At 39.6% G+C, this 25923-nt stretch overlaps 1 protein-coding gene across 1 annotated transcript in view; it reads left to right on the forward strand.

Annotated features, from left to right (window-relative positions):
- TRPC3 (transient receptor potential cation channel subfamily C member 3) overlaps nt 1-25923 on the forward strand; it is a 47651-nt gene that overhangs the window by 20249 nt on the left and 1479 nt on the right. Inside the window, exons 3-11 of the mRNA XM_076337277.1 lie at nt 3147-3332; nt 9242-9406; nt 12229-12445; nt 14173-14406; nt 15780-16044; nt 18180-18375; nt 20182-20391; nt 22639-22722; nt 23761-23836. Coding sequence (XP_076193392.1) covers nt 3147-3332; nt 9242-9406; nt 12229-12445; nt 14173-14406; nt 15780-16044; nt 18180-18375; nt 20182-20391; nt 22639-22722; nt 23761-23836 — 1633 coding nt within the window. The remainder of the gene's footprint in view (nt 1-3146; nt 3333-9241; nt 9407-12228; nt 12446-14172; nt 14407-15779; nt 16045-18179; nt 18376-20181; nt 20392-22638; nt 22723-23760; nt 23837-25923) is intronic.

Below are 25923 nucleotides of genomic sequence, written 5' to 3' on the forward strand. Positions count from 1 at the left end.
TGTGGCTCATAGATAAGGCTCCACTTGGAGCGGGTACACCCGTAAGGGACTGCAGTCTGTGGATAAATCCAGGCTGGAGCAGGGGCAAGGGGAGGAGTTCATTGCAGTGTTAAACCCGATGGTCTGGTCCAAAGGGACCAGGGGTGGAGATTGTAATGGAAATACCTTTAAATTGTTGTAACCCAGGATTTGAGTTGCATGTTATGGGAATTACTATAGCAGGAACCCCTTGTTGCTAGCCAGGCTAGGATGTTTTCGTTATTGCTGAGCAGTGCTTACACAGAGTCAAGGACTTTTCAGCTTCCCATGCTCTGCCAGGTGCACAAGAAGCTGGGAGGGGGCACAGCCAGGACAGCTGACCCAAACTGGCCACGGTGATATTCCATACCATATGATGTCATGCTCAGTATATAAACTGGGGGGAGTTGGCTGGGGGGGGCAGTGATCGCTGCTCGGGGACTGGCTGGGAATCGGTTGGCGGGTGATGAGCTGTTGCATCAGTTATTTTTCCTGGGTTTTGTTCCTCTCTTTCTCGCTCTTGTTGGTTTCCTTTTCATTACAATTTTTATTTTTATTATTATAAAATTATTTATTATTTTTCTTTTATTTCCATTATTAAACTGTTCTTATCTCAACCCATGAGTTTTCTTCCTTTTGCTCTTCCGATTCTCTCCCCCATCCCACTGAGGGGGGCGGGGGGAGTGAGCGAGCGGCTGTGTGGTGTGTGGTTACTGACTGGCGTTAAACCACGACAGGGTCCTGTTTAGGTCTCTGATTAGGACTGGTTGTTTCCAAGTCTGTATCTGGGATGTTAGTCTTCCATAATAACACAATTCCTAGTAGTATTTGTTTGTCTCCAGTAATGTTTCATTTTGATTCATACCTGAATCTGACCTATGGGACTGATAGCTGATTCCTGCAATTATTCTGTGTAGCCTCTTTTCCCATCTTCTCCCAAACTAATTTGAAATTACTGAAAGCACATTAGTTTCTCTATCCCGTTTTATAGATGCTAAGTTAAAAATTTAACAAAACTAGCAGTGCAAGGAGGGAAAGGTTAGTTAGGCAAGGGGGAAATAGTGAGGGTTTCAGGAAGAAAATTTGAGATTAAATGAGAAAACTATGAGGGCAGAAGCAGTATGAGAAGGCAGGAACCACAAGGGAAAAAATCTGTACCCCCCAAAAGTGATTTAAAAAAGGCAGTGTCTGAAAATGAACAGTAAACAAAAATAGAGACAGAGGACTCAGACTATCCTTTTTATGGCCTAGTGGAGGAAAAAAATGAGGAAAAGCTGTGGAGTAATTGAAAAAGAAGGCTATGCTATTTTCAGTTGGGCACTGAAACACTTGATAAAACAAGGTAAAATTGGCAGGTTCAGTCAAGTTTCTTCCTCTAACTATAAGCCTCATGTGAGGAAATCGGAGGCTGCATCTCAGATGAAGAAGTCCTAGAAATATAGCTGAGAGGACATGGACACATAAATGAAGACCACGGTTTGTACTGAAGTAGATATCAGACAAGAGCTTATAGTAATGTCACAGAGGTGGTGGAAGACATACACAAGCATAAACAAAAGTGCAAGCAAAGATGCACATGTGCATACTTTACAGAGTTATCTTCAAAACTTCATAAATTTTTTGTCAGAAGAGAGGGGAGATTAGATAGATGAAAATCTTTGTGATGTTGACACGTGCGAGCAACTGAGAATTTTAAAGGTAGCACCTCAAAGATAGACATAAGCTTGCTTATAGGGAGGCAGCAAAAAGAGTAAGGATGAAGAGCGTGAAACGTGCGAGCAGAATGCCAGACATAAGGTACGAACATAGTGAAAAGCGGTACCAGTGCACCCTCGGTGCGGTAGTTTAATAGCTGCACAGAAAGGATCACAGCACATGGGCATAACTCAGGACGCAGTCCCAAAGTGTTGAAGGAGGCTGAGGAAAGATAGAAAGAGTAAGGACCAGCAAAAAGTAGTTGTTTTTTCTGCATGACACAGTAAGACTTCACAGCTATAGTCAACAAGCTACAAGTCTGGAAATGGCCAATGATACTGTGCAAAATGGAAGGGGGGGGGAGAAGAAATGCTTTACTAAAAGATTAGGTTCTGAAAAGAATCTGAATAGGAGGAGGGGGGAGTTGTTTTTTAATAACTGAGAAAACAAATGTTTGCTTTACATATTTTCAGAAGGTAACACAGGCAGAACTGTTGACTCCAGCAGTAATGGAAGGGAAAGCTGCTGGAGCGAGAGCAAACAAGAGGGAGATGAAAGTAATAAGTGATTTTGGGAAGAGGAATGGTTTGTGACAGGTATAGACAGGGAAGTGAAGGAGAGAGGGGGAGAAAGGGAAAGGTGGACAGAGCTCTTAAAGGATTGAGGTTTATAGAAATGTCTCTCTGTAGTTCAGTTGTGTTGTCAGTGGAAAGGTAGTCTCTTAGAGAATGACTCAGGAGCCTAATTTCTCTGAACTGTCCTTTGAAGAAGCTGGTTTCAGTGTTGCCTACACAGGAAATTTGGGGTATTTTGCCCACAACACTGGTGTCCAAGTTCATGCCACAGTTATTCTATGCAGTTACTTCATAACCCACTGTACACATTGTTGGGTGTGAAGCAGTTCCAAGGATAAGTGGGAAGCAAAGGGGGGGAAAAAAGGGGGGAAATTAATACGGTATACATCAGAGTAAAGAGTAAGCAGCCGTTTTGGCAGCGTAGAAAGAGCAGAAATATATTCGTAGCCTGGGAGGCAACCCTGTAAGAATTATTTCATTAATTGTCTGTAAAGTTTTTGCAAGGGTGAGGTTAGTTTTTCAAGAGTTCTGGTCCTGGTTTGTTTCTGCAATTCTTATTTGTCCATTCAGCTTCCCCCTGCTGCCCATCTGGGTTATTTTCATCACGCTATTACGTAATGTTCCCATGCTCTGTTAAACAGCTGTCATCATCTTCTGTTCAAGTGGCTACCTTGTGTCAGAGAAGAAATGATTCCGCTATGCAAGAGCTCTGTAATGTTTGATACGCTCCTGACTTGACATACTATGTAAAAGTCACATGCTATTAATTTTTAGCAACTTGTACAGGTTCTTTTTTCCTTGCCATTGACTCTTAAGCATGTTCGTCATGGGCCATTTTCTCTAACCCTTCTGTTTCAGAATGACTATCGCAAGCTGTCTATGCAGTGCAAGGATTTTGTGGTTGGCGTTCTTGATCTCTGCCGAGACTCTGAAGAAGTGGAGGCCATTCTGAACGGGGATTTGAATTCTGAGCCAGTTGAAGCGCAGAGACACAGAGCATCACTGAGCCGTGTGAAGCTGGCCATTAAGTATGAAGTCAAAAAGGTAACTCCTCATAGCCAGTGCTTTCAGACAAGGTAATAGGAATGCAGTGTCATCTCATTATTCCACAGATGTTATGAACCGGTGGTCAGATGTATTACTGAGACATGGGGTGTGTAATCAAGATTCTGACAAGGCAGAAGGGGACTACAGTGAAGGAGTTTAGTTTGATCTACTTTCCACAGCTGAGAATTGGCAGGAGATTTTAATGACATAAATCAGCTGTGCTAGCAAGATCATACACAGTTGGTCAGATCTTTCTCCTGATTAAGCCAAAAGAAGAGATTGCAGTGGAGCCAGATTTTCACTCAGTGAAAGTAAGGATGTGTCTTCCTGCCAGTCTGTGTGATAATATCTAATCCAAAGAGAAGGCTGTATTTGTGAAAGTGTTGGTTTCAACCAATGAAAAGAACTGGTTTGTTCATTGTTTCTTTTTATTACCTTTGCTTTTTACCTTAAGTAACTTAATCGGGCAAGTAAATTCTGGGAAGTAGGTCTTGCAGCTTTCTACTAGTGTTCCTATCAACACATAGGTCTTTATTTGAAAAAAAAAGGTCTTCCTTTTACTACTAGGTAATCTAAGTTGTCATTAAGTATATCATTTTTTAATTTATTTTAGAATATGACAGTAAATCAAACGGCTCATCTGCAACTGTGTGGGTTGGAGTGAGAAATTCTATGTGATTTACTGTGTGTGTTCCTTTAAAAAATATTTTAAAATTCAGTCCTGAAAATGTATGGAATATATTTGTGGCTAGTTAATCAGTTCATTTCTGTTCTTTGTCTTTGCACCTGTATTTATCGGTGTTTTGTATGTAAAGTGCAATGTGTTTTCAGTTGCTGCCTCTCTCAAAGTAATTTTTGACGAACGGTGATTTTGTGAATGAGTGTTACGTGTTGAAAAATGGAGCTGTGTATCACACATTTGACATAATGCATATCCATTTATCATAGCAGTTTTCAATATATAGCTATGTTGTTCTTTTCAAGATCCCACTACCCTAGCACTGAAAATAGTTGAGACTGTGTCCTGCTGTGAGAGGACTCAAGAAACACAGCAATGCCTATGTATTATTTACAGCTACCTATTTACATGGTTAGCATCATTTCCATTCTTAACAGCCATTATAGTTTCATCATCTCTGCAAGAAGTCTTGTGTCTTTCAGAATAAATAACGCTGTATTCTGTGGCCACGTGTTGAGCCCATCTGCCGTATAAAATGAACTGTAAGCAACCTGCCAGAACAACTGGGAAATGTTGGTGTTTATTATGTCCCCAAAAGATAGTTAACAAAAATTGTAAACGCAGATCCCAAACAGCAAATCATTGTTTCCAATATAGAATTGGAATGCATTGTAGATGAATGCATATTAATTACCAACATTCAAGGTAAATAGGTACAAGTATTAAATTAATTAAAAAGAATGGAACAGAGTAAGAATCAAAGTACATGAGCATGTTATCATATCTAAATAACATATGAATTCTTTATGCTGTTGCATATTAATGTTACCAAGCCTTTGCTGAGACTTGTGTCTCAGCTTTCTTGCTGAAGACCGTGGTTTTCTTCTAAGAGGTCGTTGTCACTGATTAAATTCACTGCTGAGCATAGGGCCACACAGGTCTGTTAAGAATAAAAAAAAACCTACATAGTGCAAAAAAAGACAATTCCATGTAGCGAACTTGTTCTCTTCTCTTGCAAGAGATTAATTATTTGTAGATAAACTCAAGGTTTTGACTCCAATTTGTGACAAATACAGTTCAGAACCTACAAGACTAATGATCTTGGTGGAAGGAAGTAAATAGATGCTGCAGAGTTGTCACCATATTTGTACATGTGTTGTTCCCTGTAAATGGCCATTACAGGGGGCATGACAAGGATTGAGCCAGAAAATGTCTCTGCCACGGTGGTCCTTTGATGCTGGGATTGGCTTATTATTCTTCCCTATGAGGGTGGTGAGGCACTGGAGCAGGTTGCCCAGAGAAGTTGTGGATGCCCCCTCCCTGGAAGCATTCAAGGCCGGATTGGACAGGGCTTTGAGCAACCTGGTCTAGTGGAAGGTGTCCCTGCCCATAGCAGGGGGGTTGGAACTAGATGATCTTTAAGGTCCCTTCCAACCCAAACCATTCTATGATTCTATGATTATAGCGATATTCTGACTGTAGAACAGATTCAGTTCTGTTCTGTGGGAACTCCACATGGGATGCTTTCAACCCTATCACTGTAGGAGGAAGACAAGGATGTGGCTTATGTTTCTTAGCTTTCGGTATTTCTAGCTGCGCTTCTGGGTCAGCTACATTAAGGTCAGTTCACTGTTGCAAGACAGATAGTACAGCTGAACAGAACTGTAGGTCCGTGAGGTGGTTGATGAGCTGTATGCCCTTTTCAGAGGGAGGAGAGACAGGAAAAAGCATATGACAAGTGAGCAAATGTGCTTATAAGTTCACTGCTAAGGAAATGGAGTTTTAAATTCTATTAGTAATGAAACTCTTGCACTTAATACCCTAAGCACTGCATTAAAGTGTAGCCCATCTTGTAAACAGGACATGATTTTGAAGCTAAGGTTCAGACTGAAACTGCAGCCCCAATAGTGAAGGGCTAAGGAATTAAAAAAAAAAAAAAAACAAGAAAAACTAGTTAGAACAAGTAGTCTTGCTCTCTATGCTGAATTGCTGCTGCAGTAGTGCTTTTAGTATTGTATCAACTCTGTAGATTGCCAACAAAACTTCAGAGAAGTTGCTGACACTGGGCCAAGTTCTGCAGTTCTTGCTGAGATAAAAATCAAAGTGGAATTTCTAAGTGAAATCAGTAAGAGTTTGAGTAAAATCACAGGATTTCATTTTCAAACACTGAAGTTTTGAATTGATAGAATTTTGAATCTTCTTTCTTATCTATGTTGTGTGTTTGTGTATCAGAGCGTGCCAGGATCTGTTCCTGCTATGTCTGAACTCAGTCATTAGGATGTTAGGAATAAATAACATTATAATCCCTCTTAGTCATACAGAAATATACTTACATACTGATGACTTGGTTCATGGTCATGAAACTGAATGCATCTGAATTGTTACAGTCAATTATGCCCAGAAAAGAAGCTAAATTAAAATTGGGATTTTTTTAGTGACCAGATACTGTCCTCATGCATCTTTGTTGTTCTCTGGGGTTTGAATTGGATCCTAAATTATTTAGATAAATGTGATAAGATCAACATGTAATGAAAAGTAAGAAACTTCATGGAAAGTAGGGTAAGAGAAGAGAAATGCAGAAGGAACAAGGTTGTAAGACGATGTGATTGATATGTGAAATATGATGTGAATCTACTGTCCTCGGAGGAGATGAAGCTGGGGGTGGAGACAGATATACAGGTGGAAAAAAACATAGAAGAGGTTGCAGTTGCTGAAAATAAAAAAAAAAAAAAACCACCAAGATCATAAATTCAAATATTTCAGCAGAGCTGGAGAGAAGGATAAATTTCAGAGCTTTTATGGATGGGAGAAGTGACACGAGTTGCTCTGAGGGCTTGGAATTGGTGCATATTGTGCAGTTGCCAACAGTTAAATAAGTTGCAAGAATCTTCTCGAGAGCCCTTAGACTCACTGCCAGGGAAGAACTTCCCATAACCATTGGCGTCTTGTTTACTAACTCCTCCCTTTTCTGGGGAAAATTATAGCACAGGCAGATCTCCTCTTAGCGTCAGATTAAAATGTTGATAGACCAGGAGGAATAAACCAGCACACAGCTCTGGATGAGATGCAAGAGGGCCTGTGGGCTGATTCATAGCCCTAGGCGAGTTCCCTTAAAGCTCCTTGGCTGTTTCTTCCCATTCCCTCTGGTAGTAGGAGGAATGATGTGGGTGTTTCTTCTCTCTCTCCTTCCCTACAGTTTTAAGACTGCTTTTTAAAAATGTCTTTGTAATTTGAAATAATTATTTACTTTCCTGTCTTTGGCCACAGTTAATCTGCTATGGGATTTGTCCCCTGATGTCCTGAGTTGAGAATGAAATTTATCTTAGCAAAAGAAGAGGCCAGGGGCATGTGTCAGAATGCACAAACACATAAAAACCAGTCTCTTTTTTTCAAGTGGGCCAGGCTGGCAGTTTTTATGGTGCATAAGCTTCAAAGGTGACAGCCTAATAAAAAGAATACAAACATAGTTCAAGCTGACATTAATTTCTTAAAAGACTTTAAAAGTCTTTTTATTTATTTCTATTGGCCATTCCACTAGAGGTACAAACTGCATTAATATGTGATCTAACTGGTTAATGAATCACACACCAAAATACTTTGGGACTTTCGTTTTAGAGCGAAGTAGATGAAAATATGAAGATTGCTTCCCTTTTTAAAGTTCATGCAACAGCTTCAGATTCCTCCTCTTGAGAGTTTTAAGGTTCGCTGTTTTCATTGTCAATGATTTAGATTTTTTTTTTAAAGAAGTCTGCCCTATCATACTACTGTAGGCACTTCTTAATGAGATCTGGAATATAAATGGAGTTTTGCAGGCAAGACCTGGCAAACAACAGTGTATATAGCACATTATGATCTCAACAGAGTACAAAGGATAATAAAATGGATATCCAAGGTTTACAGTATTTTTTAATTTTTTTTTTTTAAAGTATAAGCAACTCGGATCAAATCTCACTCTTAATCCAACACAGATTATCAGCGTTATCAGAATTATTTTCAAATCCTTTTTGTGAAACTGCCTAGCATTCTTAACTCCGATTTACTAGTTATTGTCAACCAATGTGACAAGTATTATTACCAGATTTCTTCAAATTGCTGTGATAACTAGGCTGTTTATTCTTGTGCTTAACTGATGTCCCAAATGCTCTTGTAATGTGGCAGTCTCACAGGACGTGGTATAGTAGTAATAGTGGTAACGATGAATATGATAACACTTTAGAAAGGGACGTAACCAGAAATATAAATATAATGGGCAAAGAACATAGGGAGCTGTAGAATTCTTCTTCCCTCCCACCCCTTACGTTTCTTCAGTAGTAGCACCCAACATGGGCTACACACTCCTGGTTACACGACATGATCCTGATGGAGCGGCTGCACAGTCTCCTCTGTCCACATTGCTTCATCCTAAAGAAATACAGCAATGCTTTAAAAATAGAGCAATACATGCTCACCCTTCAACAAACTCAACCAAAAGTGATTTTAGTAAAATAAAACTTAAAGCATATCTAAACAAATGCAGTTGTTGGCAGCAGCTTGTTTCATCATTCCATACTTAATTTGGGAATCATTCCCTTTCCCTGTGAACATACTGAAATCTTACTGCAGCTAGGCAAAGAACATTTTTCAGTATTCATCTGTGTGTGTTCTGGTGAGGTTTAAAATTCTGTGCTGTACTTTTGCTTCATTTATTTCTTTCCTCAGTAAGTTTTAGACTGAAACGTGTAGATGGTTGAGGAGGTATTTGGAGCCTTTGTCAAAGAACCAAATCAAATGGCAATGATGTTTGAGGAGGTTTGTGAAGAGCATGTGCGGGAAGGGGAGAGGCTAACGGTGGATTATGGTCAGACCAGAATTTTCAGTCTCCGCAGAAATTCTGCATGTACCTTGGATCAGCTTGATTTGCTGAGAAATTGTTGGAAGTTAGGACTGAGGTTCGACTCTGACAGGATCCAGTTGGGTATGCGAAACTGTTCTAATAATGCCTAAAAGGCTTCTATCAGCGATGGCTGTCCGCATGTGCAACCTTGTCCCCAAAGTGCTGCTTTAAATCAGCTCAGTAGTTTCTTCTTTGTTTATTAACCTTTATTTTAAAGGAAAGGAGAAGAAACATGGTTCTTAAGGTCTAAATTAACACCAGATATTTAAGGTGATTGTGATTATGTATGTAGCAGTTACATAACTCTTTTTATAAATTATAATATGTCTTGGTTTTCTTTCTTTTTCTTTACAGTTTGTGGCCCATCCAAACTGTCAGCAACAGCTACTGACTATCTGGTACGAAAATCTCTCAGGATTACGGGAGCAGACCATAGCTATCAAGTGTCTGGTTGTGCTGGTTGTGGCACTGGGCCTTCCATTTCTAGCCATTGGCTATTGGATTGCGCCATGTAGCAGGGTACTGAATTTTATAAATTATGTATCTTGTACTATTCTGGGAGCTGTTCTTCAATTTCTGGCATTCAAAATGCAATATTGTACCTCTAATTCTGCTGCTTCCAAATTTTAACTAATTAACGATATTTTTAGTAATCTCTAGTCTTGAGCCAAAAGATGCTATTTGTTTTATTTGCACTGTAAAGAGGCGACCACAGTGATGAAGCATGAAAATAAATTGTTGTTAAGTTTAAAGAAAAAAACCAACCTTCTCTGAGAGCTTTTTTTTCTTTTTTAAAATTCCGTAGATTGTGCTAACCTCACAATCTCTGCTGTGTAATTGTATTTGTATTAGTAACGTGAATTTTATGGAAGTCACCACTCAGATTCTGTATTAGGTCTCTTCTGATGGCATCTTAAGAGCTGACGCTGTTCTCATATAAACCATTAGCAGAAGAACATCTGTTGACTTCACTGATGCAGAACTTAATCTTAAGTAAAATATTTGTTATTTCTGCCCTAGGAGGTCTGTTTACGAGGTGAACCATAGAGCAGAAACTAAATTAAATGCAGTATTCCAACCATGTGGTAGGGTATATTCGTAAAAGAGCGCAACTGTAAACTCTTACCTCTTTAAAATTATATGACAATATATGGGTGCTTCCAGCTTTCCTGATGATCTCACAATGAAAATAACAGCAGTTTCTTTGAAATCCTTGTAGTCTGTAGCATGTGAATTGTCTGCAAATGAAGCATATTGATAGATCTTTCGTAAGTCAGAAGGAGGAAGGTTTCTCTGTTACATTAACTTCTAAAATTTTAAGTTCATTTACTTCTGTGCTGAATGTGGTCTTCCAATTTTATTTCCTTAACAAGTGTACAGTAAAGAAATGTGAGTGTCACTCACTTATATTTTGCTCTTGTAGCTCACCTCAAAAAGGATAAGATTTTGCTCATCTCCTGCATATTTCAAGGGAACCTGATGTTTTCTCTGGGTTAAATATTTATTTACTTTAAAGATAAGCCTTTATGAGAAAATAGTATAATTGTTACTCTCATTATTCTCTGCAATGTCACTTTCCGTGAATATCTGTAGTGAAGATACTGCTCACTCACAGCTCCATATCATAGGAACGTATTAATATATTTTTAGCTGGTGTCTAATATGGAAAAGTAACATTTGTCCTTGAGCTTTAATTCCCAGTACCAGAAGCACCTGACATTTTTCCTAGTGCTCGTGTCAAATAAAAGTACTGTACATTCAGATCAGTTGTTTGATACTGTAATTTCAAAATGCTTTCTAAAGGTCAGGAGCAGGGAGGGAACCTGAGATTGTATGCACGGGTAGTAAATGCTATTTAATGTGTGCTGGTCCACTTAGTTCATAGTAGCTGACCCCAGTTTCAGGAAAACCATTCCTTGAAATAAGAAAGCTACTTCCAGTTCCCCATCTGCTGAACTTGTTTTTCTCTTCTTGTACGATACTGCTGATAATGCAGCTCTTCACAGGGGGTTTTGGAATATTGCTTAACATTGATGTATGTGATAGTTTATCACGTCAGAACTGTATATTAACATTAATAAAGGTGGGGCATTATGTGCAGAGCAGTATATTGTTCTGTTGTACTGAAGGAGACAGGAGACCTTTGGCCTTACGAGGTCAAACTTAGCAGCAGCAGCTAAGACGAAGAAGCCTTTCTGGCATCTACCTTGCCACAACTTATGCAGAGATGGGACAAGCATTGTCCCGCTCAGGCCTCTGAAGGGAAGTAGTCGGGGAAGGACAAGTAAACCTCCATGTGCGTTCCCTCCAAGAGGTCTCCAGAGAGCATCGCTAGGGAGTCTCCGTGCTTGAGCCAATGCACAAACCGCTGTCTGTAGCGCAGCCTCACCGATACCTGCATTTTTTGAGCACGGGGTAGGGAGTTGCAGCAGCACTGGCCACACGAGACCTTCACTGCCTAAATAAAGGATACTGGCAGTATTGTCCTCAGAGGAGTGGGCTTATAGCTTGGCACTTCTGACGCTGGCTTGCAGGATAAGGTTAGTACTGATGGGATCACAGACTCCTCTTTTTCATACAGCGAGTAACAGCGACAGGCCCATTGCTCTTTCCAGTGTAGTCTTCTGGAGGCAGCCGGTCCTTTTCTGGTGCAGATGGACTGCCTCTGCTGTTGCTGTTTTGTTCTTCTGCCAGGTGCAGATGTGAATGAAATCAGCTGCATGTATTTGAAAATAGTAATAATTCTGATCTTGTCCTTCTTAGTCCATTGTGATGGAACAGTCATTGTTTTTAGTAGACACAGGTTATTTATTTGGCACTTACAGCTCTGAACAGATATTCTGTGGATGGAATACAGTAGCCAGAGATGAGAAGACGAGTTGTAATTTTTCTAGACTAGAGCTATAGTCATAGACAAGCTAATAGTACACTCTTGTTGGTAGGGAAAGCATTTTGCTACTTGGAGATTTTATTTATTTATTTTCCATGGGCTTGCTTCTGCCCCCCATTGGTATCTGTGGGCATTAGATCAAACTCTTTCTGGTCACAGCCATTGTACGTTTGTAATTCCTTGGAGTGTTTCCCCTCAAACATTGCCATCTAGAGTTTATGGAATAACATGAACACTCACTAACAGGACAACATACTCCATGAAGCTGCCTTTGGGAGACTTTTGTTTGAAATGGTAAAGCATCGCAGTTCAGTGCACTTAGAGTATCCTTTAAAACTAAGGTTTCAGACTGTCCTGAGCTCTGAGTGCCTGTTTACATTTCTGGAATGCCTGATGAAAGAGTTTGTTTCTTTCAGAAAACTGAGTGACTGCTTTCATTCTGCCTTTGCAGCTTGGAAGAATTCTTCGAAGCCCATTTATGAAATTTGTGGCACATGCAGCATCCTTCATTATTTTCCTAGGCCTGCTGGTGTTCAATGCTTCAGACAGATTTGAAGGTATAACAACGCTACCGAATGTCACTGTTACTGATTACCCTAAGCAGATCTTTAGGGTGAAGACTACCCAGTTCACCTGGACAGAAATGTTGATCATGGTATGGGTACTTGGTAGGTATATTGCCCCTTCATCTTTATGTCAACTGTTTTCCTGCAGATATAAATTCTGAAAGAAAGGAGAGAAGCCCAGGTCCCGATCCTTTGCTCCAGCTGCTGCGTGGGTAGAATAAACCCTTAGGGCAGATGACAATGCATTAGAACTGGTGAGAGCATCAGAGCATCTTTGTGCTGCCCCCTCTTGTAGCATGGGGTAAAATTTTGTTTGCTGATTTGGCGCACTGATTGGTAATTCTGGCATTTGTAACAGGAGCACAGGTTTGCTGAAGAGGACACCATAGAAATGGTACTTGACTGAAGTGGTTTTCTTTAATAGTATCAGGGAGCCTACGCTGCTGTACGTGCCAGAAGGTCAGGAGTTCCTACTGCTGGGTGTTAATGTGCTAGCGCATCAGTGCTTATGTGGCATTGCTGCCCAGGTAGCACTGGGGAAATGACAGTTTCTGCCAGTGTCAAGGGGCTAATGAGTCAGTTCTCATTACTCAGTTGTTTGGTTTTTTTTTTTCTTCACAAAACCTGATCAGCTGTCAGCCTGTTTGAAACTGTGTATGGCAGAAAATGCTATCTTCTAGCATTTCATCAAAGTCAGGTGCTTTATGTAGCAAAATGTCAGTTTAGCCACGTGATAATGTAGCATTCTCAGCTTTTACAGGCTGTGGAAGAGAAAGGAAGCGTTACTGCAGCTGCTGCGTGAAGGCGCCTCGCTCTGCCTTTTGAATCCCCTGTATCTCCTGATTTAAGCACTGCTTTATCCTAAACTATGTTAGGGTAGGGAGATGCGTATCTCTTGTATGCTGCCTTTTGGTAGTCCCAGCATATACTCGTGGGGAGCAGCCTCTTTATTTGACAGAAGGCAAGGACTGAGATTTTGATGGTCTTTAGGACTCAGTCACTGTGAGAAATTTCTTGGGCACTCAAGAGACAACCAGCCTCAAGCCAATCCAGCGCGTGGCTGCTGTGCGTATGGTTGGGATGGCAGCAGTACCCTCTCTGAATTACCCAGCCAGGGAAACAAGGAAAAAAGTTGTGGGGTTGTGGTTTTGTTGTTTGCTTTTGTTTTTTCCCCTAAGAAACTTTTTTGAAGTAAGAAAAAGTCTTGATTCCCAACAACTACATCTCTAGGTTACGAAGAGGCTGTGATCTGGATTAATTCCACGTAAATGAATTTCTGCGGAGAAGCTTGAGTAAGAAAACTGAATTGCACGTAGCCAAATTCCACTTTCTATGCTGAAAAGCATCTTACTCTGTGAAGTGGAGAACCAGTAGTATAATTGTGCCATTTATATTTGGTCGTCTGTGTGGTTGGGTAGTTGTGCTCCTCTGTAAAAATTAATCCTTCTGATTCAGAAGTGTTTTATGGATGTAAATGGTAAGGAAATGAGGAGAGTTCTTTTTCCACATTTAACATTTTGCCTTCTTTAGAAGTACAGCATACTGTTATGTTGTTAGGCCATACTACTTTCACTGCAAAGTCGTGGCTCTACGCTACCCTATGTGGAGATGGCTGAGCTTTATCCCTGCATATCAATTAATACCTTGCCATTTGATCAACCCTGTTGAAACTAAGAGAGCCTTACTCAAGGTGTATGATGACACAGTGACCCTCCAAATAAGTGAATTTTTGCTCCACTGGTACCACCTGGTTTCATGAAATGGGAGAATGCAGAGAGTTTAAATGGAAAGAGTTTGGCCAACATTGCTATGTTTTTTTCTTATTGCAGGTATGATGTGGTCAGAATGCAAAGAGCTGTGGCTGGAAGGACCCAGGGAATATATTTTGCAGTTATGGAATGTTTTGGATTTTGGGATGCTGTCCATTTTCATTGCCGCTTTCACAGCGAGGCTTCTGGCATTCCTGCAGGCCACAAAAGCACAACAATATGTGGACAACTACATTGAGGAGAATGACCTTTCTGAGGTCACACTTCCTCCAGAAATAGAATATTTTACTTACGGTGAGTTTAACTTTTCTGTTTAACTTTTCTGCAACACAGATCTGAACATAGAAAAACTGGTAGGATGCACGAGCATTTCGAAGACTTAAGATGAATATTTGCATGTGTTTGCGTTCATAGCATTGTCTAACCACTTCTGCCTCAATATTTTTGCTTCTATGCTATTTAAACAGTAGATGTTATGACACTAATTTGACAAATAAGTTTGCTATTATATTAAAACCAAACAATAGGCATAAGGACAAAATCAGTTCAAATGTAGCTGTCCATAATTTTGTTGTAATTGTTTATCCTAGAGCTAAATTTGACCCTCTTGATTTTAAACATTTGCAAGCTATATTTTATTCTTGGCTTAGTGCACAAAAGATAAAATTTTGATGTGATTTTTTTTGGTTGGTTGGTTCAGCTGTTTGATAGTTATTCGTATTTGTCAAGATCTATCAGCATTTCCTGCTGAAGGAAGGATGCTGGCCCAGTAAAGATCTGCTCAAATAGAATAAAAGTACTAAATAGTTATTGCAGTGCAGAAATTGTCATTAAAGGTGTGATGAATCTCTACTTCCAACACCAGCAAAGGCTGTATTTGCTGCTGATGGTGTATTTTAGCCTATGCTTTATGAACTTCAATATATTATAATAGCAGACTTGGGTTTGTTATTTACGTTAATTGCTGTATAATCAATCTGAATTTGTACATACGTAAATACACATTTAGAAACACATGGTATTTTGATATGAAACACATTTTAATTCAGTGTTATTTTGCTAAGATGGTGCATTAATTCACGTAATAAACAATTTATGAATTTATATAAAACTCAATTGTTTCTGTGCATATTGCGTGTAAAAACCACGATCCTACTTCCATTGAGGTAAATGGCAAAAATCTTCATGATTTTAATGGGAACTAGGTTATATCCTGACCTTGTAGCAATGGCAAAAGCTTGGTGTGATTAATAAATGAAATTGTTCATCAACCAACACTGTTAACTTCCCATCAATGAAACACAAAATATGAATAAATTTCTGGCTTTAGCATAGTGCTTATTAAGATAGCTAATAATACAGTCGTGTTAAGAAAAGCAATAAGCAATTCTTTATTGTTATATAGTTCAGGTTAAAATGCAAACTGCAGAAGAAAATGTCATGTTTCTTCAAGTACAGGTTTTCTTCTAGCAAAAGGTAATGTAACTTACATTCATCTTTTGTGACTTAAAGGAAATGGGAATAGAGTAGCAACTACTAGACTCTTCAAATATTTGTCTTGACTAAATTCAGACATGTTCATGGAAAAATCCTGTCAAGATTTATTTTTCAACATTGTGATAAATGAGTAACTCCTTATATTTACCCCTCTATTTCATATCTTCCAGCTAGAGATAAATGGCTCCCATCTGATCCTCAGATAATATCTGAAGGCCTTTATGCAATTGCTGTCGTTCTTAGCTTTTCTCGGATCGCATATATCCTGCCTGCAAATGAGAGTTTTGGGCCCTTGCAGATTTCACTGGGAAGGACTGTTAAGGACATCTTCAAGTTTATGGTCCTTTTTATTATGGTATTTCTTGCATTTATGATTGGAATGTTCATACTGTATTCCTACTACCTTGGAGCTAAACTAAACCCAGCCTTTACGACGTAAGTATGAAGTTATGTTTAAGTAAAAAGCCGATATGAAACTTTCAGGTTTTTCACTAAGGTAACAAAGTCTGCAAGATACTGTATGCTCTCTCCTAGCATTAAAATAAAATTGAAAACAGTTGAAGTCGGCGGGAAATCGGGTATCTCAGAACCTTAGAAAGCAGAATACAAAAGACCAGTTCTTTCCTACTTGTGTAATGGAAGCTCTCATTGCAGTTTAAAATAATTTTGCCTGTATATTATATTAATCACACTGGCTTGTGGACAACCAATTGCAAGAACGTATTACTGATATCTTCTGAATTATATTTTCCCAAAGCAACTGCTAGAATTGTAATCTTTAACTGGGCTCTGTCAGAACTAATAGATACACAGAGAGATTCAGCCTGGATGTCAATAATAGGCCTCCAAATAATTTTAATTTCTCAAGAAACAGAGAGAGTGATTCTGTAGATGGTGTGTTTCTCTCTTAGACCGGTACTGAAACAAATCTATAAACTGCATTGGACTCTCTTGGATCCAGGTTTACAATCTACGTGATAACTGCTTGTTATTGTTAGTCACGTGAGTACAGAAGAACGGTAGTTATAAAGTCTCTCTTCATGCAATGAGATTGCTTGCCATGATCTCCAAAGGTTTTTTTTGTTTGCTTGGTTTTTTTTACTTCCTGAAACAAGGTGCTGCTGGAAGTGATAAATATTTAGGTCATTCCAAACCAGAAGTAATTCCACAGGATGGTGAAATCCAGAACTCTTCCTTTTCTCCCATCTTTCTACAGGAGACGTGACTTCTGTAAAAACTGCCGTATTTTCATGTAGCTGATTCCATGACTACTTCTTAATTTGAGCCTGATTTTTGCACTTATTCTTACTCATTGTCTTTTCTTTAGATTAATGAAATATATTGATACTTTTGTTACAGTATTTGATATCAGGTGTCTAGTATGCATACTATTTGAATGCTTATTAATATTCATTTCTTAAACAGCGGTATTATTTTTCTAGGCTACACATCCATTCGTGTATTATTTGCATTTAAAAATCATTTATCTGTGTTAAAACAGGTAATTACCTTATTTTGGTCAATATTTTGGTCAATAAATAAATATTAAAATAATAGTTTATTTTAACTATAACTAAAAACTGGCGTATTTTAGTTATAGTTATTAAAATACAGCTGTCTGTCGGTTGCTTTTTGGCAGCACGGAGGAAGAAGTCATTTCCAGTAAATTCTGTAGGGTACAATGGAAGGCACATCAAAATCTTTATTGAATACCAACATCTCTTAGCTTGCATTCGTTAGCCCACCTCTCGGTGAGGCAGGATAGAGCTTTGCAGTGAGCTGTGTCCTGACTGCATGACAAGTCAACCTGTAGCAGTGTTTCCCGAGTGGAAAGAGGATCGGCAGCGTGAGGAGGAGAGCTTGAAGAGGATCCACTCTCAAAGGCCCGGAAGGCTTGAAGAGCCGTCTGGCAGCTGTCTGAGAGCCCTCGGCAGCTCAGTTCCTCAGGAATTGTCCTGACCATGGGATGGAGACAAGAACATAGAGGCAGTGGGTCCTGGGACCCAGAGCCTTAAGGGTATCTAGGTGCCTGACTCCTGTTGAAGTGCCTGGCTCCTACTAATTTCAACAAGTCTTGAACAAATCCCATGAAATCTGTTTGGTTTGTCAGTTTTGTTGCTGAACCTACTGCTACCCACTTCTGAGTGCACCCTTCCTAATGGAAGGTTTAATCAGAAGCTCTTGAACGGAGTGCAGCAGTTTCCTTCCCATCAGCCCTATTTTTAGCTTTATTAGGACAGGGAAGGTCTGCCCCCTGCAGAGTTAGACTGGAAAATAATGAGATGAGAATATGCTTCATCTCAAAACCTGGAAATATAATACCTTTCTAATTCCTGGACTGTTGTTTTGCATGTATTATTACAACTATATTATCTACGATGAGTAGGTGGAGCACTGTGGAGAAATGGAACATACTGTGAAAAATATTTTCTTGCATGTTTGTTGTTTTGATCAGTTCTCCACAAACCTGGTTCACAGACAAATTACTTGAGGTTGTTTATCACTTGCTGTAAGCACAACTGATATATTCGTGTAGTTAGTAATAATGCCTTCCTCTTTTTTTCCTACAGAGTGGAAGAAAGTTTCAAGACCTTATTTTGGTCAATATTTGGCTTGTCTGAAGTAACCTCTGTTGTCCTCAAATATGATCATAAGTTCATAGAGAACATTGGTTATGTTCTTTATGGCATATACAACGTAACGATGGTGGTAGTTCTGCTCAACATGCTGATCGCTATGATCAACAGTTCATACCAAGAAATCGAGGTGGGCTCTGTTCTCAAGTTGTTCTCTTTTGTTACGTTGAAAAAGGGCAGAATTACTAGGAATTCTTTCAATGGGTGCATCTTGATATGCGAAAGTACAGTGAAGAGATTACCTCGGTAAAGGAGATCACAAAAAAATATTATGTTCCTAGGACTCACTTTATCAAACAACCCAGCCAAGCTGCAGAACCTTACAGGATCTGAACAAGGAGGTCATCTTGTGCCACATATACGCATCTAAGGAGATGTCATCCATCCAGAAATCTTAAAATCTTAAGTAATATTCAAATGAAGACTGCTGTGAAGTAGACGACAAAGTTACTGGGTGTAACATTTTAGACATGGGTGGTTCATTCCCAGTGTCCTTAGGATGCTTAATGTGTGTTTCCTTAATGTAGTGCACTTCAATCTTTGATGGATCATTAGGATGCGGATTAAATGTATTTTGATGTGGAAATCCGGTTTTTAGTTCCAGTCCTCAAACTTTTTAGCTAAATGTGCAGGAGTTAGACACTTATGCACAGCAGTGACACATGGATGTACTTTATTACATTTATATGCCTCTCTGCGTGGAGTATGGTACAGGTGCTTGTCTTCAAGATTGTTGTGACTGAGTCACACTTTGCAATGATTGCACGCTTTGTTTGTAATACGTGCTTTTTTCTACTTTAGATACAATACGAAAACTTGATTCTAGGTTTACTGAGCTTTGCCATATGCCCTGAAAACACAGTGGCATTATTTCTCCAAATCTGCCAAATGGCTCAGTTGAATGAATACTTGAATTTCACAGAAAGTTATTGGCTGCATTGCTTATTAAGAGAGATACATTTTATTTGAATTTCATTATGATGACAAAGTATCTTCATTTTTAAAGATAATTAATTAGAGTATTTAGCAGGCAACTCCAGTAAAAAAAATCAGAAAATTTAAGGTAGAGAAGATACGTGGGTTTTAAAAATAAATCCCAAGTTGCTGAAATGAAAGTAAAAGTATATTTATAGTGCCAGTTTTCCAGACCATGAGTTCTGATATTATTCAGAGAGTACTACATTCACATAGGTGCGGGCGCACACCCACGCTAGCAGGAAAAAAAAGATTATCTGAGACACAGCATACAAATGGATATGTCGTTTCCAGTATTTTCAGTGACTTCTGGGAAATGTCAGGGAATTCAGCAGAAGGAAACTAGTTATAAGAAACAAACTCTTCACCCTTGGAGTAAACCAAGTCCAGCCTTGGAATACTTCAGTAAGAATGTATTAGGACAAAATCAGTTTGTCAGTTTTCAACACGATTTCTTCATGACAGCAAAGTTTGTATTTTCTGTACTCCATTATAAATCAGAGTTACTTTTCATGGTTATGTAAAAGCTGCGAGTACTACCATTTTGAACCATGTCTGCCTTGAAGCTAATACTTTGTCACTTGTGTGAGTACTAAATTCATGTGACCACTTTAATGAGAAAAACAAGACTTTAAAAACTCAAAAAAGTTCCACCTTAAATAGCAAGGAGTTTGGATGTTGGCTTTCACTTAGTGCAAACATAACGCTTGTTTAAATGGTTCACATGCTTTAACTAAGTATTGTCAATGAGATGTTGGCATAAAGAGACTACTGAAATTCAGTTAAAATAGACTTGATAAAGTGGTTGCATTTTTGCAGAACTATTGGGAGTCTTACTAGCAAGCAAGTAACATTTTGTATAAAAACCAGAAAGGGTTGGTATTTAAAAGAAGTTTCATTTGGAAGAAGTTTTGCATTTCATAAAAAGAAAGCACATACCTGTTTTTATATCTTAACACAGGATGACAGTGATGTAGAGTGGAAGTTCGCTCGTTCTAAACTTTGGTTATCGTATTTTGATGATGGAAAAACATTGCCTCCACCGTTCAGTCTTGTACCAAGCCCCAAATCTTTTTTCTATTTCATCATGAGGATCATTAACTTTTCTAAGTGCAGGAGGAGACGGCTACAGAAGGACATTGAAATGGGAATGGGCAATTCCAAATCTAGGGTAGGTACTGAAATCTTTTCATTGCAGTGAAGAATTGTGTGTCCATTCCAGCGTTCTGCTTTTCTTTAAGTTTTAGGGTATGAGCTGTGCTTCTGATGATAGTATGGTAATTAGTCAAGCATTTATATTCATAGACCTGTATTTCAGACTGCCTAAACGTACTGCATAAAACCAAAAAAATTGCTATAATTTTCTTAGGACAACAAGGTCTAATGACTGGAAAAACACAAAATAACTGAGTATTCAAAGACGCAAGTACTTCCCACAAGGAATGACCTAAGTATTGAATAAAGATGCTTTCAGCCTCTGTTAGAAAGATTTTTAGTTCAGGGTAAAAAAAAAAAAAAGACGGGGGATAAGGAGAGACAACTTTTCCTTTCACTAGGACAGGAAGTGTGGTCAGGATGATATTCACTTCCTACTGTCAAAAGCTATGTTCTCAACAGAAGACAACAGGAAAGAGGGGGGATTGGTAATAATAATCTTCAGCACTTCCATGACATTCTAAATTTGGGTATCTAAATGTTCTTTACAAATATTAATGGAATGCAGCGTCGCAACACCCTTGTGAGAATTAGGTAACAATTCCCCTTGTTTTACTGATGGCAAACAGGCACAGATGGGTTGAAGAGGATACATGTGGCTTTTTTTACAAGTTAGGTTCAAGGCCCTGTGTATTACAAAGACTGAAAGCAACACCTTGAAAATAATTTTTATTTGTTTTACGGTAAATTATCAGAAATGTCAAGTCTAGTCATCTTTTCTGAAAGATCTCTTTGGAGCCCAGGACTTCTGAGCTGTTGGTGGTACTGAATCTTCAGTAAAGAAAATATTTTCTCCAGTTTTCTGTAGGCAGTGAAAGTAGATACGTGTTTATAAAAATGTTGATTTAAATCCGTTTAGCTAGAAGCACTTTTTTGGTACTAACTGCTCATCTTTTGCTCTCTAGTGCTCCGAGTGCCTGAACTTCATTAGTTCTCTCCAGTCACTGTACAGAAGATGTGTTTAAAAAAAACAAACCAAAGAAACCTCAACACCCTAAGATACGCTTTTATAACAAAACATTCGGTAGTGTTTACATATCACACAGCAGTACTTACTATCATACTTAGAATGTAAGTCACTGAAGAACTAAAATCCTGCCTGAGTCACTGCTGAGACAGGTCAGGTGGAGCCAGCTTCCTTGAACTACAAACCAAATTATTTTTCTCTGGGAAAGGCAGCCCTCAGCATCCTCTGTGTCAGGCCGGGCTGCCACACTTATGTGTTACACTGTGCAAAGATAAATCCTGTCCTGCTCCCTAATAAAAAAGGTGGCTGAGCTGATGCCTCATTGCCCACAAGAAGGCGGGCAACCGCGAGTAGGTAAAAACAGCCCGCTTCTGGCCCAGCTTAAGTGACAGGCTGTATGCAGCATAGGCACAAAATCCACGACAGTTACGGAAAGCATCCAACTTACTATATAGATGCAGGCTGACTTCGGTTTGCTCCCCTACCCCACCAGAGAGGTCAGCTATCATTGATTCAGTGACTTTTAATTGGCCACACAGAAAATTAATGACAGATGCAGATTAGGGGGTTGAACCTTCTGCTGTGGATACACATTTTTTACTTCACCCTCACCAGTGTATCCGAGAGAAGAGTTAGGTCCCTGATTTGGTAGTAACAAACCTTCTGCATGGGTCACAAAGCCATCTTGTCCAAGGTGGCTTTTTTCCCTTCTGTTTCTAGCCCACTGCTACAAAAATCTTAAATTATTTGGGATGTGATGGCTTTGCGATCCTCAAATAATTGAACAATCTCAATTTTTCTAAATGTATTACTATTCCTGAAAATGGTGCTTTGGAAAAACACTTTGAACTAAGCAGAAATGGTTTTGAGCATGTATTTGTAGTTAAAAGTATGCTTAAGAGTGCAGATCCACAACAGCTCTTTGTTAAAGCCAGTTTAGAAAGTCTCTCCTTGCTTTGGCCACTCATCCCTGCCTCCAAGTCAAAATTCATTATCTCCTCAGCTGTGCAAGCACATTTGCTTTGAAGCTTTGCTGTGAACAGGATGGCTAAAATTATCAGTGTTTAAAAACAAAACCCAAATAAGTTAAGGCAATCTCAGGGTTTTTTTGGAAATAATATTCTGATATAGTGACTCTGGAGACATCCCCAGGATGTCTCCAAGACAAAAAAAATGGAGCTGAATTCTAACTGTGAATTCCATAATATATTTTAATTTTGTCTTATTTCTTCCTAGTTAAACCTTTTCACTCAGTCGAACTCCCGAGTTTTTGAATCGCACAGTTTTAACAGCATTCTCAATCAGCCAACACGCTATCAGGTCAGTACATACAGTGGTCACTGTTTTGAGTAATAAAACTGTGTGAAGGTATTAGCAGAATTTTGTGTTTCAGGTACATTTTGCCTTCACCAAGATAAAGAAAATCTCCTGTAGAAATCAAACTCCAGGACGCTACTGGAAAAAAGACAGTTATTGTTCAAGCCCCATTGAAGCATTTAAAAACTAGCCCATACAAAACTTAGATTTTCCTTTGATTTCCCAGTTTGGAAAGTGTGAGAAGCAAACATCTGAAACTGATTTCTGGGGAAGGGATGTGAAAGCATTGAGCTGACTAGGTCAGCATTACTTTCCCTTCCTTTCTTCTCATGATCTGAGATGTGACATTCAACATTCCTGCAGATGGGAATGCTCCTTTCTGGTAAGAGGAGTCTGTTAGATACTACCTTCCTGTCTTCTTTCCAGCTCAGAAATAAGAGTAAATAGGAGCTCTTGTTCCCCTAGTGAAAATGTTGAAGGTATGTAATCCACCTGTGCAAATTCTGTTAGACGAGCTACATTACATTAGGTATGGTAACACAGTACAAAAATACTAGTACATACAAGGAACCCTGGCAGTCACGGTATAAAAATACAGATACAATCTTAATGAATCCTTTACAGCTGACATTGCACTGTCATACTGTAAAATCTCAACTTTTCTTTCTTTTTAAAAGGTAAATATTTATCTCTTACTATTACACGTCCTTTCACATGTGAACTGAGTTTAACAAAGAGTAGACCTACTCTGAAGCTACTTAAAGCCTAAATTAGGTGTGTTTAGACGTATTTTCCTGTTGTCCTGTTCCTTACAAAAAGTTGTAGTGCTCTGTAAATAAGAGGTGATGGGATGAAAAAGGTGCTTTATTGTAATGATGAATCTCCGCATGCCACCAAAAAAGCCCATATGAGGCAACTGCTTGATCTGGGGCTGTTCATTCTTTCCACTTACACAGATGTGAGGGGATAGTTAAGAAAGAGAAGTGAATAGAGTTTAATTATATATGCTCACCTGATTATGTAACTGTTTTAATCTGGCAGCAAATAATGAAAAGACTGATAAAACGTTACGTTCTGAAAGCACAAGTGGACAAAGAAAATGATGAAGTAAACGAAGGTAAGAAAGAGACCGCATTTGCAATATTCGGAGACAATTTTTGTCACGTTGTATTAGGAATCGGTATTACAGTGGTGTGTGGAGGTTTCAGGTAAAAAGAGGGTTTATTTCTATTCTGATGCACTGAACTCAGATAGATAGTAGTGGAAGTATGCCTGCGACAACCAAAATGGACAAGCAGGACCAAAGAAGTAGAACTGAGAAGTATTATGGGCCCTATTTATAGGTGGAAAACGAGAGCACAGACATGACACACAGTTACAGAGGAAGCGCGTAAGGAAGCCGCTAACTGTATTCGCACTTCCAGAGCCCTAGTTAGAGCTGCAGGACATCTTTCTCTCTGTTTCATTCAACTGAACACACAGTTTACCACTTCACACCGTGAACTACTTGTATTACCTTCCTTCATAAAGCTCTGTGGAATAGTCATCTGTGAAGTTGCACATCATTAAACAAAGCTGCATAGAGTTAGCTGCAGGGTGAGAAAAATGACAACTGTAGCCACTATTTTAGTGTGCGACCGGAGATCTTTTGAGAAACGATGGATCTGAGCTTGGTGTCTGTTGGCAGTGTGGAACTTGCCTGGTAGCAGTGAGGGCTGCATGCTCCAAGCGCACACCCCGACTCCCCATTGGGATGAGACTAAGACAAATGCCGTCCTCCTTCCTCCAGCCTTCCAGGAATGAAAGGCAGACCTACAGGCCCAAAAAGAAACTCTCGAGCTCTGGGCAGGTCCGCAAAGAAAATAATAGGGCTGTGTGCAACATGGGGCATATTTATTCTGCACTCTAGCTAAAAGATTATCAGGCAATAGAATTGATGTCACTTCCAGCGCCGGCTCTGCTCTTGGAAACGTAACACCCCAGCAATGGTTTTGTTCCCCATAGGCTGGAGGTTATAACCATCATGGTTCAACCAGTAAGAAATCCGTGTGACCGCCACCAGAAAAACATACCTGCTTAGCATAAGTAGTTCTGGTCTGGGCTAGTTTAGTTGGTTTCGGCGCACTGGGAACGCTTACCCAAGCCACTCTGCTGGCAGCCTTGTGCTCTCCAGCTGGCGTGCAGTGATGAACAACTTGGGATCAGAAGAGCTTTTACTGGCATCGGAGCGTCCGGCGGCTACGTGCATGTATGATGTGAAGGGCCTGAACGGGCTGCTCTCTCAGCTAAGGCAGCATAGCTTTTATTTTGCTTGTTAGTTACTCTCTGCTTACCTGTAACTCTCCGCAGCGAGAAGCAGGGAGCAGAAAAGATGATCTAAATTAAATCCCGTGCTGTGCCTTCAAAAGGCAGCATTGTGCATGGACTGTTACCCTGACTCTTCCCCAGCCTATGTGGCTGTACAGAGCTGAGCTCATGAGTGACAAAAGCAGAGAAGCTCCTAAAAGTGTCTTCCTCTGTGTGCCCTTCGTGCCCCTCTCCTGAATTCCCGTTGCTTTCCTCCTGTTCCTGCTCTGTGATGGGGGAAATCATCTGTCTAGTGATTGATGAAAAGACTGTTCTCTCGCCAACCGCGCCAGGGACGTACAAGTCTTTCCAGTTCCCTGATGCCTGGGTGGTATCGGCATATATGTGTTTAGATAAGCAGGACGGTGCGGAAGAATCATGGTTCATGGACATCATGGTTATTGCTTTATCACCAATTTTGTAGAGGAAAGTCTACTTTGAGCAAGTCGGCTAACCCCTGAACCTCAGTCTTCAGCTGCATAGCAAAGGTCGTGCTCGTTGTGTCATACCCATCCCATTGGTACCCGAAGTCTAGATCCGGCCTTTGAAGATACAATTTTTAAAGTCTGCTATATTCTAAGTAGAAAACTTCTGCGTTCTTATGTACTGCAGCTATTTAAACGTAAGTCTAGGGACTCTTCCCTGTTCTGCATCACTAGAGAATTTAGGTCTTCTTTCATAGTCTCTATTTCATACGTGACACACAATTTCCTGCAGTGGCTACTGTGTAAGAATTCACATACCTCACGCTTGCTGGAAGAATAGTATTTGAATATTTTAAAAAGCTTCTGCTCTTGAACTGAATGTCCTATAACGGAAGACATGCTGTTGCTTGTTACGAGCCTGGCTTTGACAGTT

Source organism: Aptenodytes patagonicus, chromosome 4, assembly GCF_965638725.1.
Source record: "Aptenodytes patagonicus chromosome 4, bAptPat1.pri.cur, whole genome shotgun sequence".
Classification (NCBI taxonomy): Eukaryota; Metazoa; Chordata; class Aves; order Sphenisciformes; family Spheniscidae; genus Aptenodytes; species Aptenodytes patagonicus.